General features: G+C 36.7%; 1 protein-coding gene across 1 annotated transcript in view; it reads left to right on the top strand.

Annotated features, from left to right (window-relative positions):
• Positions 1-20,907, top strand: part of LOC109847474 (phospholipase D delta-like) — a 34,645-nt gene that overhangs the window by 10,359 nt on the left and 3,379 nt on the right. The window contains exons 2-8 of the mRNA XM_020416702.1: positions 724-1,490; positions 3,132-3,248; positions 3,945-4,139; positions 6,872-7,153; positions 7,241-7,372; positions 7,608-7,755; positions 18,261-18,409. Of these exons, the coding sequence (XP_020272291.1) occupies positions 724-1,490; positions 3,132-3,248; positions 3,945-4,139; positions 6,872-7,153; positions 7,241-7,372; positions 7,608-7,755; positions 18,261-18,409 (1,790 nt within the window). The remainder of the gene's footprint in view (positions 1-723; positions 1,491-3,131; positions 3,249-3,944; positions 4,140-6,871; positions 7,154-7,240; positions 7,373-7,607; positions 7,756-18,260; positions 18,410-20,907) is intronic.

Here is a 20,907-nt window from a genome sequence, read left to right as displayed (position 1 = left end):
GGCGAGACAGTTCATTCCTGCTTTGCTTTTCAATATGAGATCCCTTTGAGTGATCTTCTCTATGTTTGGGATATCTATTAGCATTTTTTGACGCCTACAACTAACACCTTAAAAATTTATTCCACAAATTATCTCAGTTCTAAATTTAAGTTCTAGATGACTACCCCCCTTAAAGCTCAGGTGTGTAGTGATATAATAGAAGTGATGTAAGTTATCTGCAACACCGCCGAAAGTTCAGGGGGTTTTTAGCATGACGTCCTACTTGGGAGATGACGCACCTCGCCATGTCAAGCGGAATCCATCACTCTGCACGTGCCTCCAACCGCTCGTCAAGTCATCATACATTACATCCCAACAACAACGATGCCCCCCGTAACGGCGAACTCAAGAAACACGCCCCCAACAAGATTCAAACAATTAATTGAAAACCCACCCAGAAAACTCTGAACTCACCTACAAACCGAAGAAACCAAATCCGAGATCCCTCTCCCTCGCCTACTCCTCAACCGCCCACCACCTGTTCGTCTAAATTCCCCACCCACCAAAAAGAAAAAACCCTTAGAATTTCCAACTTTATTAATGTCCAACGATAAAGAGGACCTCGTCCTCCTCCATGGCCGCGACCGTCGACCTCCAGACTCACGAAGCTCGCTGCGCTTCCGCCAAAACGACGGACGATCATCTAGCCGCACACCTCCGCCGCTGCTTCGCCGCCCCTGCCAGCGCACCCATCTCCTCCTCCGTCCCTCCGCCTCCCGCCCGCCCGTCGCCACCACCCCATCACAGCGACCCCTATCGTCACCGTATCCATCGCCGGCGCCACCGTCGCCCGCACCCGCGTCATCCCCAACTCCCAAAACCCTGTCTGGAACGAGCACTTCAATGTCCCCTTGGCCCACACAGCCTCCAGCCTCTTGTTCCATGTCAAAGACAATGACCTCTTCGGCGCCGAGCTCATCGGGACTGCCGAGATCCCTCTCTCGCAGATTGCTGCCGGCCCAATTGATCGGTTGTGGGTCCCGGTGATCTCACCCAAGACCGGCAAACCGCCGAAACCCGACTGCGCTCTCCTTGTTTCTCTCCGTTTCACACCGGTGCAGGATAACCCCGTGTACCGGAAGTTGAACGGAGGAGTACCAAATTGCTACTTTGAGCAGAGGAATGGGGGGATGGTGAAGCTTTATCAAGATGCGCATGTTAGAGAGGGGGAGTTGCCGGAGATTGAGCTGGAGAAGGGGAGGGTTTTTGAGCATGGGACTTGTTGGGAGGATATCTGCCATGCAATTCTGGAGGCGCATCATTTGATTTACCTTGTTGGGTGGTCGATTTATGATAAGGTTAGGCTCGTGAGGGAGCCCACGAGGGCTTTGCCTGAGGCGGGAAAGATGACGTTGGGGGATCTTTTGAAGTATAAGTCACAGGAGGGGGTTAGGGTTTGTATGCTTGTTTGGGATGATAAGACGTCACATGATAAGATGTTTATCAAGACGGTGAGTTGAAGTAGTTATTGATTCTTGGTGAAATAAGGTTTTTCCCCCTTCAATCTACCATTGATTGCAGGTAAGGGTAGAGAAAGGGGGAAAATTGGCAGTTATATAGATCAAATTTCATAGTCTATAGACTTCAGTGTAGGTTTTAATCAGAAATTTCTCAATAGGAAACCTTAAAAGATTGGTAAGATTCACTATGACACAATTACATCAATAACTGGTACCAAAATTTTGAGGTATAGTGGCATCTTTTAACACCATGGTTTCATAAAAACATTGCATGATGTCTATCAATACAGTCAGTTGAAGAAGTTCTTGATTGATGAAATCACAGGTTTTTTTGTCAATCTAATATAGGCGTGTCCTTGTGAATCTTACCAGTCAAGGACGGTGCGTATAGAATTTCTTGATTCCCTGTAAAACTGGTGTATTATTTGCTTAGTTTGAAGGTAGAATTGTGCGTTTTTTGTCAATGTAGAATGAATTGCATGCAAGGGTAGAGAAAGGGGGTTAGGGATGATAAGATTTCATGCGATAAGATGTGTATCAGGACAGTGAGTAGAAGTTCTTGATTCTTGGTGAAATTAGGGTTTTCTTGATATATCTAGTATGGATTCCAAGAAAGGGTGGAGAAAGGGGACAGCTTGGCGCTTACATAGATCAAATTCATAGTCCATAGACCCATCCTAGGTTTAAATTAGAAGATCCTCAACATGAAACCTTAAAAGATTTGTAAGATTCACTATAACACAATTGCATCAATAACTGATGCCAAATTGTTGAGGCATCGCAGCATCTTTTAGCACCAAGATTTCCTAAAAACATCACATTATAAGAGTGTATCAGGACGGTGAGTGTAAGAGTTGCTTCATTCTTGGTGAGATTAGGGCTTTTTTTTATCAAAATGAAAATCATGCATTTTAGTTAGATAAGATTTCATGGTCTATAGAGTTCAATTTAGGTTTTAATTAGGAGATCCTCAACAAAAAACCTAAAAAGGTAGTAATTCACCATGATACAATTGTAAACCATTATAAAGCCACACTAGCATCTGCGTTTGTTTAAATTTTTACTAGCAATTCTATCGCGAATCGACCACATGGATGATGAAAGAACTAATTATTCAGGATAAATAGCATATTCTGTTGAGCAATGAAAGGGGTGTCATTTTACAATCCAGTAGAACTTCGTCATGTGGTTTAGATGTGTAGACATGCGAAATAGTATCGATCAAATTGCACTGTTTTTCATGGTTATCACTTTTGCACAATGAAGTTCGGTTCATCATATGGAGCTGAGACAAAATTAACTGTTAAATAGGTGATGACTCTAGGTCATAGGCCTCAGGTCTTCAGTGTATAAACCCCTTTCAATTTTAATCACTGCTTGCATGTATATGTGATTGATGTTATGACTTTAGGAACTGCAAAATGTGATGTTAGCCACATAGTAATCATTTAAGGACCATTATGTAACACATTTGTCGTCCCTCTGATAGCCAAGCTAGCAACTTATTGTAATACTTTGCTTTATACAATTTTATTATTCTTCACAATCATTGCATTCTTTTATTTTTGGTCAGTTCCATTTTACTAAATTGATTGTTATATTCGAACTAAGTGTTTTTTCTTGTGTGTGCAGGAGGGTGTTATGGCAACTCATGATGAAGAAACCCGGAAATTTTTCAAGCATTCTTCAGTCATTTGTGTTCTGTCACCTCGTTATGCCAGTAATAAGCTCAGCATTTTCAAGCAGAGGGTTTGCACCATGAAATCCTTTAAGTTTGCTAGGATATACTTTATAAGTATCCAACCGCCTTTTTTCCAACTTAGTTGTCCATCTTAGTTCAACACTCTTCTTGCTATGTCCTCCATTCATAAAATGAAAACGAGAATGAAATCATGTATAATGGTCCTCACAGTTTGTTTCCTGTGCACACACCAACTTATTAGTCTGTGTACCATTTTATTTTGATCTGTACTTGGTGATCCATTATTTATTATTACCATATGTTCACTTCAAAATTCTCATGTTTGTCCTGCTGATCTATCAAAATCCTTCTTTGTCCAACACACACTTATCCTAATTATCTTTTCTATGGTAGGAGGCCGTTTTAACTTATAAATCCCTTGACCACTGGAACTTACTGATTTCCTTAGAGTACTACTTAATATTCTGTATCTAATTTCATTTTCAATTATATGGATTACTATATAGTCAACATTACTGGCCATGATTTTCTTAAGAATTTTGTTTAGTATGTGGGAAATGCCATTGTTTCTATGTGGTAGGAAATAATTTGTCCTGCATCATGTATGTGGGCAAGAGAGTTCTATTTTTTTTCTTTTTTCTTTTTGGGGTTTGGGGGAGGGGGGTCAATTAACTGATATGTATTTTTTCTGTTTCCTGGTAACTTTGCTAATGAACACTACATTCTTGCTTTTGATCCTTCAGGTTGTGGGAACCCTATTTACACACCATCAGAAATGTGTCCTGGTCGACACACAAGCTTATCGAAATAACAGAAAAATTACAGCTTTTATTGGGGGCCTTGATCTTTGTGATGGACGTTATGACACACCAGAGCATAGACTTTTTTCTGATCTAGACACTGTATTTGCAAATGATTTTCATAATCCTACATTTGCTGTAAGTACATTATCTCCTTTATCATTATATTTGAAATAAATATTGATATTATATTTCATGTCTTAAATTATTCCTTATTCTTTTCCCCATTTTACTATTATGTTTTACAAGGTGTTCTTATTATATTTCATTTCTGAAAGTTGTTCTGAACTAAATGAACATGTAACAAGATAAGCTTAATGAAGTTACCTGTGTTCCTAAACTAGGTTAACAATCTCATCAAATAATAGTTATGACATGCTAAACATGTAGATTTACTGTTTGCTGTCTGCCTTCTTCTAACCTATGATACAGGAGAATGGGTATTAACATTTTTCGAAAAATGAATAAAATCTGGTCAAGGTGATCTTATGTGATATATTAGTTGGTGAAATTACTGCAAAGTCAAAACTATCATGAAACTTTCACCTCATAATGCAACCTGCAGATGAAATGTTAAAGAGTAAAATCACATCCTCATAATGTGTTGAGCTTGACATGATATGACAGTTGGAAGGCTTCAATTTGTGGACATGCTTTTGATTGAGATGTGTTGAGCTGGTGTTAAAGAGATCTCTCAAGCATATTGATTTCCTGCTCAGAGATTGGTGATAAGATTTGGTGAGCAAATTTATAGGTATTTGATTTAGTTGGACTGGAGTTGAACTAGGCGAGACGGCCAACATCAGTCTAGGTAGGATGGAGTGTGTGGAAATCTAGGTTACCCAAACACTTCATCTTAGCTCCCCTATCCGTGTCCGAGACTTTCCATATCAATGTCTATGTCCGACACTCCTTAGATACTTCTTGAATATATGAATACTTTTGTCCAAACATGTACTCAATTATATAACACATGCTTTAGTTTAAATAACTCGTGACACACTTCTTGGACGTATATTGTACACTTAACCTTAAATTTATGCAACTCATAGGACTCAGGACGTGTTTGTTTTAGCCCATACCTAGTTCATAAGTTATGATTTTAAAGGATTGTTTGGGTATCTAGTTAAAAACGAGCAGTTTTTCAATTTACAATCTACTCGATAAAAGAAACATCAAAATGGTATAGCGATTTTATTTCTCATAACATGTGAATGAAAAACAATATCGATCTCATGTAGGTTATTAATTTTACTATGTCTCTATATTATCGTGTCCCTATATCCCACCTCTTATAAATTTGTCATGTCCCATATTCGCGTTCATGTTCGTATCCACAGATTCTACACCCCCACTCGTGTCCGTATACGTGCAACATAGGCAGAAAGACTAAGGATTGACGAAAGCAGATCAGGAGGAAGGATGAGAAAGAGCAGAGAGGAGGGAGAGAGGGGGAGCGACGAAAGTGGATCAGGAGGGAGGGGGAGGGAGGGTTTTTATTTCTCATAACATGTGAATGAAAAATAAAATCGATCTCATATAGGTTATTAATTTTGATATATATCTATATAGTCGTGACCCTGTACCTACCTTTTATAAATTTGTCGTGTCCCGTTTCCACACCCGCACTTTGTGTCCGTATATGTGGAACATATGTAGAAAGACTACGGATTGATGAGAGTAGATCAGGAGGGAGGATGAGGGAGGGAGGGGTGATAAAAGTAGATTAGGAGGGAGGGAGGGATTTTAGTTCTCATAACATGTGAATCAAAAGCAATATCGATCTCGTGTAGGTTATAAATTTTAATATATATCTATATAGTTGTTTCCCCCTATCCTACCCTTTATAAATTTTTCATGTCCAGTATCCGCACTCGTGTCTGTATACGTGCAATGTAAATGGAAAGACTAGGGATTGATGAAAGTTGATCACATCCGTGTCTATATCTACGCAACATAGGTGGAAAGACTAAGGATTGATGAAAGCTGATCAAGGAGGAGGATGAGAGAGAAAAAGATGGAGGGAGGAGGGAGGGGAGGAAGGGAGGGAGTACAAAAAGAAGATTGGATCAAGAGAAGCAGTTGAGACTTGAGAATTACAGTTTCCTTTAATTCTAGTGTGGTACCATTATAGGAATAAAAATGTTTAGGGTACTTCTCTCTATTTCACATAGTTCATGTTATTTCAGTGTGGAAATGGTGAAAATTTATAATAGTTTCATTGATTTAGCCTATGCCAATTTCCATATAAACTCATTATTATAGGTGTTATCATGCTTACGAAAACAGTGGGATGTAGAAGTTCAAAAGACGGAACCCAAGGCTTCTAGTAGCAATGGGGACCCCGTATACCACTTAGAGCATCTTATGGTTTTAGTTTCACTAGGTAAAATGGGGGAATTCACGGTTCCCAAAGACTAGGAACACAACTGATTTGTGCTCCCCTAGATGGCCACTCTAATTTGCCTCTCTAGTTTCTTCACTTCAAATGAAAATGTTTTGAAACCTAAAACACTATTTCAAAACTTCATAGGAAACTTGACTATAATAAAGAGCAATGAACTCCCTAAACAGCCAGCATAGGGAAGGAAGAAAAAGGATGGGACTCCCAATCGGGTAAGCAAAAAATTATGCAATGGTCTTGGTAAAGGAAAAGAAAAAATATCTTAAAACTGTGTGAACATGATTTGGAGATAATGGTACTATCTTTTGCTGTTTATTTTACCATGTTTAATGACTTTATTTAAAGTTGTAAGTGACCTCTTTGTTTCTAATGTCCAATTGTTAGACATTAGCCTTTATACGTCGTTCAGTTGTGGATCTTTCCTTTCTTATCAGCATTTTGATTCTTTCTTCTTTTGTTTGTGTAGACAGAAACTAAAGGTCCAAGGCAACCCTGGCATGATTTACACTGCAAGATTGAAGGCCCTGCTGCATATGATATACTTACAAATTTTGAGCAGCGATGGCGGAAAGCGACCAAGTGGAGGGAGTTGGGTTGGTGGTTTAAAAAACCATCTCACTGGCATGATGATGCCCTACTAAAACTAGAGCGTATCTCTTGGATAATTAGTCCTAAACCTGGTGTGCCTGTTAATCACCCAAGCTTACGGGTGACTGAGGAAGGGGATATAGAAAACTGGCATGTGCAGGTTATATAACAAAGGACTTTTCACTATGTTCTTTTAGATTTTTACTTAAAACTTCTTTCATTTACATGGTTTTCTTAACCTTTTCAGGTTTTCCGTTCTATTGATTCTGGATCAGCAAAAGGTGAAGGATTTTCCAAAATGCTTTCTGATGCTGAGAAACATGCACGAATAGGGAAAGCAAGAAGACTTGCAAGACTGGTTGAAGAAGCCCACAAAAGAGTTCGTTAATATAATTCATCATAGAAATTATTTTAGTCTATACTTGATCTTTTTTTCGTTTTTTTGTTTTTTTTTGTGACTGATTCACTCTCTTCTTTTCTTGTCATGTTCTTGCTTAGCTTTGTATGTTTTTTTGGGGGGGTGGGGTTGGGGGGGTTGGGGGGGTGTTGATCCTTCTATTCTGATTTTGATTGACTCACATTTTGATTTTGTTATCTTTGCTTTAATAACGCAGAACCTTGTCTGTCAAAAGAATTTGGTGGTTGACAAGAGCATCCATACAGCATATGTTAAGGCAATCAGATCTGCTCAGCACTTCATATATATTGAAAATCAGTATTTTCTTGGTTCTTCTTACAATTGGCCGGACTACAACAATTCAGGTTTCAATTAGTGTTCCATCTTGTATTATATATCCATCTTATGTTATATAACTTCCATTTTGTACATGTTAAAGTTTGGAGAGAAAAGAGATTATTGGAGAGTTATCCTCTCACTCTATACTTTATGTGTAGAGATGGATTAGTTACAAGTTAGTCTTACAAGAAATGTGGGACTAAACTAATACTTTCTTCATCTAACACTCCCCCTCAAGGTAGAGCATATATATCATGCATGCCCAGCTTGTCACAAATAAAGTCAACCCGTGTTCGACCAAGTGATTTTGTAAGAACGTTTGCCAACTGATCTACTGTCGATACATGTTTTGCCGTGATGATTTTATCATTGAGCTTCTTACGGATTACATGACAGTCAACTTTAATGTGCTTGGTTCTTTCATAAAACACGGGATTCTCAGCAATGTGAATTGCTGCTTTATTGTCGTCATATAGATCCATGGGACATTCTGGAGGGAGACCAATTTTTATTAATAGGTTTCTGATCCAAACCATCTCTAGTGTCACATTTGTCATAGCTCTGTATTCTGATTCTGCACTGGATCGATATATAACACTTTGCTTCTTACTTTTTCATAACACTAGATTTCCTCTAAGAAAGACACAATATCCAGTAGTTGATATCCTATCAAAAGGACATTCAGCCCAATCTGCATCCAAGTAGAGAATTCCTCATCCTAGAGCCTTCTTCAAGTACTGATTGCTAAGACTCATTTGTCATAACTCTGGTGTATCCTTAATCTGAGTAGAGAATTCCTCATCCTAGAGCCTTCTTCAAGTACCTTAAAATTCTCATTACCGCATCCAAGTGAGTAGTTTTTGGTGCGGATGAGAACTGACTCACAATACTGACTGCGAATGTGATGTCAGGTCTGATCACCGTCAGATAATTCAGTTTTCCAACCAATCTTCTATATTATCCAATATCTTCAAGAATCTCCCCCTGATCTGGTAGTAGTTTCGAGTTTACATCCATTGAAGAAGCACTGCTTCTGCATCCTAACATTCCAGTTTCTAAAAGCATATTTAGGACGTACTTTATTTATGACAGAAGAATACCCTTCGTTGACTTTGCGACTTTATTGCCTAGGAAGTATTTTAGGGAACCAATATCTTTGGTTTAGAAATGTGTCTGTAAATGTTTCTTCAGGTTGTCAATACCACAAGCATCATCCCCTGTAATTACAATGTCATCCACATAGATAACAAGCAGAATTCGTTTCTCATTCTAAAATCGTCAGAAGACAGTGATCTTTCTGTGCACGACTGAACCCAAATTCCTGAATAACCAATGCAAAACGTCCAAACCAGGCTCTATCATAAAGTGATTTCTTCAGCCTACACACCCTCGCCTTCTCCCCCTAAGCAATAAAACCTGGTGGTTGCTCCATGTAAATCTTCTCATTTAGAATACCATTAAGAAATACATTCTTGATGTCCAACTGATGAAGTGGCCAGTGATTTGTCACTGCTAATGAGATTAAAATTCGAACAGAAGTCATTTTTGTCACTGGAGAGAAGGTATCTAAGTAATCTAAGCCATACACCTGCGAATAGCCTTAGCAATCAGTCGGGTTTTCAGGCGTGCTAAAGTTCCATCAGGATTTAATTTGACAGTGTACACCCATTTGCAGCCGACGTGCCGCTTTCCTAGTGGAAGTGGGACCAAATCTCAAGTCTTATTCTGTCGCAAGGCCCTCAATACGTCTTGATCGCTTGGTTCCAACCTGGAATAGACAGGGCTTCTGACACATTTTTGAGAACCAAATATGAGTCGAGGGAAGTAACAAAAGATCGAAAGGTGGAGGAGATGCGATCATAAGAGATAAAGTTAGAAATAGGATGTTGAGTACAATTTTGTGTCCCTTTTTGAAGTGCAATAGGAAGGTCTTCCGCAGAAGAGGGTAAATTTGCACTTACTGATTCTAGTTCTTCTGGCAGAAGACGTGGTCTTGAGGCCGACGTTGGCTTAGGAGCAGGAGCAGAGCGACGATGATAAACTTGAATTGGGTCGTTAAACCGAGCGGAATCTTTGCCAGTAGCGTAAATAGTATTATCAGTGGATGAATCACCATCGTTAACCAATGACTCTTGTAGGATTAAATAGTCATACTCATCCGATGATAATGGAGTTGGAAAACTAGAATAACTAGGTTTGTCTTCAAAGAATGTTACATCAGCAGATAACACAGACGATTGAGTGATGGACAGAAACACTTGTAATCTTTATGTTTTCGGGAGTAACCAAGAAAAATGCCTTTAATAGACCGAGAGTCAAACTTTTGTTTGTTTGGACTGTGATTATGAAAAAAGCACAGAGAGCTAAAATTTTTTGGAGGAAACGAAAAGAGATCATCGTTGGGGTAAAGAACTTTTAAAAAAAAATTATCTTGCAGAACAGAAGAGGGTATTCGATTAATCAAGTAACATGCTGTTAGGATAGCTTCCCCCTAAAACTCTTTGGGAACATGATGATAAAATAGCAAGGTTCGAGCAATATCAAAGAGATGTCTATTCTTTCGTTTAGCAACTTTATTTTGTTGAGGAGTGTAAACACAAGAAAACTGATGGAGAATTTTATGTTATTCAAAGAAACTAGTAAAGTTGCCATCTAAATCTTCCTTTGCATTATCAGATCGAAATTTTTTTATCGAAGTCTTGAATTGATTGACTATTTCAGAATAAAAGAGTTAATATGTAGAAAAGACTTCAGACCTAGACTTGAGAAGATAAATCCAAGTAACACGAGAGTGATCATCCACAAAACTGACAAAATACCGGAATCCCAATTTAGATGTTATTGGGCATTAACCCCCAGACATCAGAATGAACAAGATCAAATGGCTTTGCAGTCCTCTTATTGACTCGATTAGGATAAGATACACGATGGTGTTTGTCAAGTTGACACGACTCACACTCTAAAGAGGAAAGAGATTTGAATTGGGGATTTAGAAGCTTGAGAACAGAGAGAAGGGGATGTCCTAGCTGACAATGGTATTGTAGAGCTGATGAGTTTCCAATACAAGCTAAATGTTCGACGCCCAAGTTCAGTGTATAATGGTCGTTCTGCTCATGTCCTGTCCTAATCGTTTTTCTCGTGACCAGATCCTGAAAGACAATGTGTGAGGAAGAATGCCACAGTACAATTTAGTAATTTAGTAATCTTACTAACAGATAAAAGGTTATAGGGAAAACTAGGAAGATAAAATACGGAGAAAAGGGGAAGACTAGGTGTAGGATTGTTGTTGCCGACACCCTGAACAGGTGTACGTGAACCATCAGCTAATATAACTGAATTAGATGTAGGAGAGAAAGAGGACAGGATACATTGATTCCTAGTCATGATCAGTGACACCTGTATCTATAATCCAAATATAAGACGAAGACGATGTAAGTAAAGATAAAGAGGTACCTGCACTTTTGAGAGTAGTGGATAAAGAGGAGGATGATGATTGTGAACTTTGATACTGCTGAATAATTAAAATTGCTGAAATTAACGCTGCAGTTCCGCATCCTGAAAGACTGAATGTAGTTGAATTTCACTATCATATGAGATGAAGTTGTCCTGAGCGGCCATGTAAGCACTCTTGGCCTTCTTCTTTTCCAATTTAGGATAATTATATTTGAGATGTCCTGATTGGTGATATTAGTTACAAGTTTTCATTGAGTCATCGCTATTAGTATGTCTGCCTTGAGATGGATCTCTACGGCCACCTCGTTGATCACCTCGGCCCCCAGAACGACCAATGTAGTAACCTCCTCTCCCTTCAAAGTTGCCTCTACCTCTTTCAGGACCACTAGTATGACCCTCTCGTCCATAAGACTGCTAACTCTGAATGGCAAGCGCAGAGCGATCCGTGGTGGATGTAAGTGGCTGTGCAGGGACAACGTTTTTCAAAAAGTGATAAGTCTCAGTCAGAGAACCAATGATGAAACTCCCCATAATTTTTTGTCGAGCAGAGGAGTAAATACAGGGCCGGTTCTGAGATTTTAGGGACCCTGTGCGAAAAGTAAACATAGACCCTTGAATATTACCTAAATATCAATAATTTCCAATTCGAATCCTTCCCTTGAATATTACCTAAATATCAATAATTTCCAATTCGAATCCTTAAAATGCTAGCAAACAAAATATTACTGATCAGACATTAAAATATTACCTGTATTTCCAATTCGAATCCTTAAAATGCTAGCAAACAAAATATTACTGATCAGACATTAAAATATTACCTGTTTTTTTTTTACATCTGGATAGTCTTTAACATACTTTTCAAGTGCTATTGCCCATCTCTTCAATCACCTGAATAAAATGTTACTGATCAGATAAATGCATGTAATCTCATCTTAATAAAGCTTTCCAATAGAGTAAATAGTCCACAATAAGAAATACCAAATATTATGTTCCTTTTGTATCTGTGCTTACCTTCATAAGAGATATCGAAGCCTTTAGCATCAAAAAGTATCATCGAAAAATTGTCCTCCTTGCATTTTTAGCTGCAAAATCACTAATTAAGCCTTTAACATCAATTTTATCTAAAAATTATTTTCAATGGATATCAAAGCTAGTCCATTTAATCTTTCTTGTGACATGGTCGATCTCAGATAAGATTTTAATAATTTTAATTTTAAAAAACTTCTTTCTGCGGATGCGACTGTAACATGTATAGTCAATAATATTCTATAAGCAATACATGCATTTGAAAAATAATTTCGTATTTTTAAAAAATTCAGTATATCTATAGCCATCTTTATTTCTTTTGGTAAAATATTTCGTAAGATTTTTAGTTCTCCAAATAAATCTTTCCCATCAAGATTAGAATTTACTTTATATTTTAGAACAATTTCAAGATTATCACAACATGCTTTCAAATTTTTATCATCTAATGAATTTAACTTTTCTGAACCAAACAAAAATCCAAAAATATCTTCATATGCTTTATATTGCTCAAACATTTTCTTTAGTGAACCAATAGCTTGATCTACAATATACAAAAAATAATTGATTCTAAAAGATTCTTCAGCTGATTGTGTTGTCTCCTCATTAACATTCTCATCAAATTGTTTTTTTCTACGGATTTGACGTTTTACTTGAAATACAGAATCAATTTTCATTTCAGTAGCAATTTTTTTAGCAATTATCATAGCTTGTGTGAGCCCAACTTCTCTATAATCCTCAAAAATCCTAATCAATCCTTTTACTTGATCTATAGCAACATCTATAAGCATGTCTTTAGATTGTAAAAATTTGCTAATCTATAAGCATGTCTTTAGATTGTAAAAATTTGCTAATTAAGTTAACAGCAAACAATATATCATACCAAATAATCATACTTAATAAAAATTGCTAATTAAGTTAACAGCAAACAATATATCATACCAAATAATCATACTTAATAAAAATTTAAAATTTTCAATTCCATGTGTTGCTAAAGAATCTGCTTCACTCCTTATTTTAGAGTCATTATCAGTTTCTGGTAACTGAAGTAGTGCTTCTCTTATTTCAAGTGTTTGGAATCTAATTGCTTTAACGCTTTCAATATGGTTTTCCCAACGTACCCGACAATGGCTTCACAGTTAAACCTTTTACATTATTTATTAAAAATTGCCATCGCTTTGTTGAGTGAGAAAATAATATATAAATGCGTTGTATCACTCCAAAAAAGTCTTTTGCTTTACCACAACAATTTGCCATATCACAGAGTGTTAAATTAAGACTATGACAACCACAAGGCGTGTATAATGCTCTAGGATTTATATCAAGTAATTTTCTTTGTACACCCTGGTGTCTCTCTTTCATATTAGACCCATTATCATACCCTTGACCTCGTACATTATCAATATCAAGATTAAGAGTTTTTAGCACATTTTGTAATTCTTCAAAAAGTCCTTGTCCGGATGTATCATTTACTTTTAAAAATTCTACAAAAAATTCATCTATTTTTATCGGGCTTGTAGAAATATCGACACATTGTAATATTAAAGTCATTTGTTCTTGGTGACTAGCATCCGGAGTACAATCAAGTATTACTGAAAAATATTTAGCTTCTTTAATTTTTTGAACTATTGCACATTTGATTTTAGAAGCTAACATACTTATCAATTCATTTTGAATGCTATGACCAAGATAATGATAATGAATTTCATCATGGTTATTACGTCGAACATGTTCTTGCATTACCGGATCCCATTCTGCAATCATTTCAATTAAGCCTAAAAAAATTTCATTATTATTTTGATAAATTCTCTCATTTGTTCCTCGAAATGCCAAGTTATGTTTAGCAAGATATTTAACAACAGAAATTATTCTTTGTAATACTTTCTTCCAATGTTCCTTCTCTTTGTTAATTTGCTCTTGAATATTTTTATCGATTGTTTTATTTTTCTTTAATCTTATGCGTAAATCAAGCCAAGTACTCATGTTAATGATGTGCTCATTAGTTGTTTCATGTTCTTTAAGCCTAGAACTAAGATGTATCCAATCATTAAATCCTTCATTTATTAAAAAGTTTTTGTTAAAACCATTTTTAAACAATTTACAACAAAAACAGAATACTTTATCGATATCCTTTGAATAAACTAACCACTTCCTATCACATTTTTCTCCATTTGATAAATGTCTAGTGTAAAATGCCGAAGAAAAACATCTTCCTAATTTATCTTTAGGACCCTTTTCGACTAATAGATCTCTTATAGGCCCATTTTCCAGTAATATATCTCTAGATTTTGTATCCAAATTATCCCAAGTTCTTGGATCATAAATATTTAAATTCATGAGCATGGACTGATTAGGTTGTTCATTGCCTAAAATATTTTCATTCTCATTTTCATTGTCAATATCATTTTCATTCTGATTCTGATTCTCATTTTTACTTTCATTTTCATTTTCATTCTGATTTTCATTTTCATTTTCATTTTTACTTTGATCATCAACATTTTCATTATCATATTCATTCAAGCCCAAATCATTAATGTTATCATTTTCAATTGAATTTTTAACTAAATCTTGTATTTCTTTAACAATGAATTTATCAAGCGCTCCACTTTGAGTTTGGACAAATTGTTCAAATTTTCTTTTTTTCTTGCGTTTATCATATCCAGAAGGATACTTTCTTGGAGGCATTTCTATAATAAAACAAAAAAATACTACAATGAAATTGAAAGAAGTCAAAAGATTCAGAATAATACAACCTAATTTGAAGCGGGCTCAGATCTGATGACGTCTCCGACTCTCCGTGATCCCTGAAGTTAAAGAACCAAAAAGTTCATTAGCAACCAGTTTAACCTAGCAATTTGATCCTGAACTACTAAAATTAGGGTTTTTTTTGCCCGAAAGCTCTCAATTTTTGGAGAGTTACTGATGATCTTTTTGAGTCTCGACGAACCCAAAATCCCTCTTTTCGCAGTTACTCGATGAACCCAAACTTCCTCTTTTCGAGCAAAATAATCACCAAATCCTAAAATCCAACTCAGATCTGTGCCAAAGAACAACTCAGATCTAATCAAAACAATCACCAAATCCTAATTCCTAAGATCCAACATACATACCCATTAACATAACAATCAATTCTGGAGTCTGAACAATAAGCAATTAAGCATAAGATCTCGATCTTTACATAAAAATAGATCAAAAATTAAAAATAACAAAAAAAATGCTACCTGAAGGCAAGGAGGGGGACTAGGAGAGGGATCGAGCACCGAGACCGAGGGAGCTCAGGCGGACAGAGAGATCTGGACCCCAAGGCGACGGGGACGGACGACGAGTCGACGATCGTGGGGGGAGGTAGAGAGCTCGCCTCGCTCCTCGTTGCCTGCTTCTGGATGGGGAGGGACCGAGCCACCGAGGGAGCTCAGGCGATGTCGAGTCGACGATCGGATTCGGGGGTCGGGGACGGGGGGTCTGTGACTCTGTGACGGAAGAGAGGAAGGAGACGGAGGAGAGGGAGGGATTTTGGGGGCTGAGTTTTGGGATTGACTACTGAGGGTGTGGGGTTGAAGATTTTAGGGTGAGAGTTTGAATGGACGGCTGAGATCTAATTAGAATAGTAAATGGACGGTAGATCAGAGGTGAAGGGATTTTTTTGGGGGCTCCCAAATTTTAGGGGCCCTATGCGGTCGATCACCCTGCACAGGCCCAAAACCGGCCCTGAGTAAATAGAATCTAGGATACCCAAGTAGGTGAGTATCATAAGTTTGTTTTATTAGTTTTGCATCTGTTTTACATTCCCAGTAATAGAAAAAATCTGACGAAGTTCCTCCGTCAGACGATTAAACTCACCATAATGATCATCCATGAGTTTATCATCCTGTTTCTTACGAAACAGCTCTTGAATAACTTCATATGCTCGATTAATATTACTGCTACCCCCATAGAGATCTTGTAAGAAACATCAAAGTTCCTTCACTGTCATGCAATGAAGGACTAAATCCTGAATTTTAGGCTTCATAGTATTAAGAATCTGATGTAAGAGGACACTATCATCTAATATCCAAGACTCCGGTGTCAGAGTAGGAGGGTCCGTGTCAACAAATAACCAGTTTTGCCTCGGTCTGGCACGTAGATTTTAATAATACGCTTTCACTGGAAATAGTTAATTTCATCAAGTTTACGGTCAGTGATTCTACCAGAAAATATCTCTGAAACTTTCGTCTGGACCGTTAACTCAGAATTCTTGAGTTTCTCAGATCCGCCATCATGAAACAAACGAGTAGAGATCAAGATGATACCCTCCACAAGTTGAACAAGTCCAAGAGCTCGAAGGTTAACAATGCAAGAACCCGAATGTTATCATAAAAGAACCCGAAGGTTAAAATGGAAGAGTCCGAAGGTTAACATGAAACCCGAAGGTTAAAATTTAAGAACGCGATTTTTGGCAGCGACGGATTTGATGTTTGGCGGCTAGGGTTTCGAGAGAGAGGAGAGGAGGCGGAGAGAGGAGAGAAGGCGGCTAGGGTTTCGAGAGAGAGGAGAGGCGGCGGCTAGGGTTTAGGAATTTGGGTTAGAGTTAGAACAAGTGGTGGCGGGAATTAGGGTTAGGGTTTAGGGTTTACGGAGGCTCTGATACCATGTTAAAGTTTGGAGAGAAAAGAGATTATTGGAGAGTTATCCCCTCACTCTATACTTTATTTATAGAGATTGATTAGTTACTAGTTAGTCTCACAAGCAATGTGGGACTAAACTAATACTCTCTTCTTCTAACAATACAAAAATATAATAAATCAAATATTAACTTTGTAACTCTTTTTTGGCCATTACTTGAAAGATTAGAGTTTTTGACTTTAGTTATGATTATCCTTGAGGCAAAGTGCATGATGCTAGTTCTTGTTTATCATTAGAAGCACATTTATCTAGTAGATGAATGCCCGTGTAAATTAAGATACCATATGATGCAAATGATGTTATGAAACAAACAAAACGAGAAGCTTGGACATAGTTTTTGGGTGGTTCTTGTTTATCATTAGAAGCACATTTATCTAGTTGATGAATGCCCGTGCAAATTAAGATACCATATGATGCAAATGATGTTATGAAACAAACAAAACGAGAAGCTTGGACATAGTTTTTGGGTACTGGAGGCATTTATTTACACAAATTAGCAAGGGAAAATAAACACCCTCAATTCTGGATGATTGTATAAGTCATTTCATGTATGTTGAAGCAAGTCTTTTCATGAAAAACATGTTTACAAGTGAAATCTAAATGGGTTCTTATGAGGTATTGCTACTCTGGGTAACTTGTACAATAAGAATCACCAATTTATGTCAGATGATCATATGCTAGATTACTTTCATTTGAATCTAATCAAGAATTTCAGCAGTGCAGGCGTGAAAAAATGTAGTAAAATTATTAGAAATGAAGAAAACTAGGTCTACTTAAGTGCTTTGAAAGTATTTTGGATATAGTTTTTTGTGCTTCTAAACATTTTTTGTTTTGAAGTCAACATTTTTCGTTTTGAAGTCAAGAAGCTAGACAGCGCAAATTAGTAGCACTACCAGCATCGCAGTTAGGGGAGTACAAAAATAAATCTGTGATGTGTTCATATTCTTTGGGAGTTGTGAACCTCTTGTTTTCCGTGAAGAAACTAAAAGTGGAAGCTTTTCTAAGTGGTATCTGGTGTTTGCCATTAGGGCCATTACTACTAGAACCCTGTGAATGCCAGGTGTTAGGTTTGCTCTCTCCAAATGCAGAAAAATGGAATAAATACCGGCCTAGTTTCTTGTAGTTTCTGTCTCAGCTTCCGCTTTCCAAAATTAACCTTAAAACCTTAAATTGACTTTTCCATACAAGTAATTAGTCAAATTTTATAAAGCTTGCTCGTTGAGTTTTTTTTTTGGTAGCATGTGTCATAGTAAACAAAACAATGTGGATGTTGGTGCAATTTAACCGAATTACACATGTATTGTCCTTACCATGTGAATTATATGGTGAAAAGATGTATTCTCTGCTTAAATTGCCTGTTACATTCTTCACTGATTGATTCTGGCTTCAACAGGTGCTGATAATTTGATTCCAATGGAATTAGCATTGAAGGTAGCTAGCAAAATCATAGCCCAAGAGCGATTTGCAGTTTATGTAGTAATACCAATGTGGCCTGAGGGTGTGCCAACTACTAACTCTGTGCAAGAAATTCTTTTTTGGCAGGTAATTTCTTGCATGTGTTTTACTTGATGACTAGAAAATCGTAAAGTTCAAGTTGGTATTTGTATAGTAAATATGTCATTTCTAATCTTATTGAACTGTTGTCGACTGGGTTATGTTTAGGAAAACTAAAATCACATTGCAAGCTTTTTGAAGGAATTTGTTTTTGGTGACAAATGGGTTTTTATTGAACGGAAAGTCCTCCTACTTTGTAACTTGTTTGTAACTCATTGTTAACTCTGCTGTTTATTTCTTATTGATTATTTATCTTTCTCCTTTGGTTGACCTCATATAAGTGTGTTATCTGGTCATATATCTTTTGTTCAATTTTGTAGAGAAAACTACAGCAAACGCTGCAATCAATTTAGTGGATGTAAATCTACAATATCCAAAAAATATATCTATCTAATCAGAAATATCGTTCTAAATCCTAATAGGAAATCCATTGACACCACATTTCATTATATGATAAAATTATACAGCTTTACGCTAATACATTTCTACAACAAATTTGTAAAAAATATGGGGGGAAGACGTTGTGCTGGCCGAAATTTTTTTTCATATAAGTGTGTTATCTGGTCATATATCTTTTGTTCAATTTGTAACATATGGCCGCCAAGGTCTGTATATTGGTGTTACCATATTTTCACAGTTGTCACCATCAAGCAGGAGCGAGTTATGCACCTATTTGAGATGTGCCGAGGAAAATTCCTAAATTTTTAAATTATTCTTATCATCAACATCATAATTTCATATATGAATAGTGAACGTAAAATTCAAGATAAGATATAAAAGCCACAATTTTGCTCATAATAAATAGCAACTAATTGAGTTACAGTAACTCTAATAGAGCTTGTGTATTTCTAAATTTTTACTACTATGTATCTCCTCTAGAAGTAAAATTAATAAATGGGAAAGCAATAGACTTCTTCCCAGCTGATACGTTTGTTACCCTCTTCCAATGCCAAATTATCGATTTATAAATACTGATTTCTATGGGTTAATACAGGGTCATTAATATTATTAAATTGACCCTAAACCTTTTGTTGTGATTTATTCCTGAGCTTTCGACTTTTAAGCATAGTCTTTTAAACCTATAGGTTTCCTTGGTTGTCATGAAGGACAAGGTAGTTGAGAACTTGCACATGCTTCAGCGGAATACAGTAACAAGCTACAATAATATGCAATTACTGCAGAACTCATATGGTTGATCAGAAAGGCGCCTAATTTCTTGTGTTTCAGGAGACCTCAGAATTTTTTTATGATCTAATGTTTTTGGGGGCACATATTGGGCAGAATGACATGATAGGTGTACTCCTATAGGGTAGCATATCAGCCATATTAGATACCTCACCAAACTTCTAAAAATAGATGTTGAATCTCATAAATATTCCAAGTGATAATTAGAAGAACTGGAGTCTTCTTTTGGTAGTATTTATGCTGTTCTCAGGAGGGCAATGACCAATTTCAGTCTCTAAAATTGAAGTTGGGATTTTGAGTGGGAACACCTTGTGTTTATGTCTTTCATTTTTTTTAAATATATGTCGTAATGCTAGGTGTGCATCATTTGACCTTCGTATTTTCTACATATTCAATTCGCAGGTTCAAACAGTATTTAACTTGCTGAGAAATGCATTCTACTTGTGTCTTGGGCTTGTATGGTTCTTTGGAGTTGAATTAAATTTACTAAAGTTGAAAGCAGCATGTCATCTTTCTTCTTCAAAAGTCTACATATTTCTAGGAGAAATTTGAAGGTTGATCCTTGGTTGCAAAAACATAAATAGAACTACCGTCTATCTTCACCAGGTAGCTTCTAGATTGTGGTGTAAAGTCCTCTAGTAACAAATAGTTTCCCCGGAAGAACATTGTATGCGACCCTTGGTTCAATATGGTGCTTTAGAATTGAACGTTATTATCTAAAATAATATCATTTTCTTCTTCCTTGGTTCAATATGGTGCTTTAGAATTGAACGTTATTATCTAAAATAATATCATTTTCTTCTTCTTTTGGGTTCTTCCATAAAGTAGGAGACTTTGGAGCTTCCATCTATGTGGACACGTTGAAACAGGAAAACCAATAAGGAGGGATCCCCTCTGCCAATTCCCCTTATAGGATTTATGCTTAACAACTTGTCAATAATTGCCTTGGCCAACAATTTGGCCCCATGGTCAAATGGTAATCGTAAAATTTGGTAATATTCCTAGGGATCTGGAATGAATCTTTGGGTAAATGATGAGCAGAAAACATTTTGAAGGTGTATAAGTGTCTAATTGTCTCATTTTTTTTTTGGCTGGATGCATAGATTTATGCAGATCATGTTCTTGCTTATGTCTCCTAGGTGGAAAGATTTAATTGGAAAACTTGTTTCTAAAAGCTCCTGAATTATGAAAACTTTTATATTGTGATTTGTTGGCTGCATTATGTTGATATGTGTATTGCAACAATTCTACTGAAGAAGTAAAAACTTACCAACATACTGACTTTTGCATGAACTTCTTTG

This window comes from Asparagus officinalis, chromosome 7 (assembly GCF_001876935.1).
Source record: "Asparagus officinalis chromosome 7, Aspof.V1, whole genome shotgun sequence".
Lineage (NCBI taxonomy): Eukaryota > Viridiplantae > Streptophyta > Magnoliopsida > Asparagales > Asparagaceae > Asparagus > Asparagus officinalis.
Note: the sequence above shows the minus strand (reverse complement) of the source record. Positions and strands in the feature narration are given on the sequence as shown.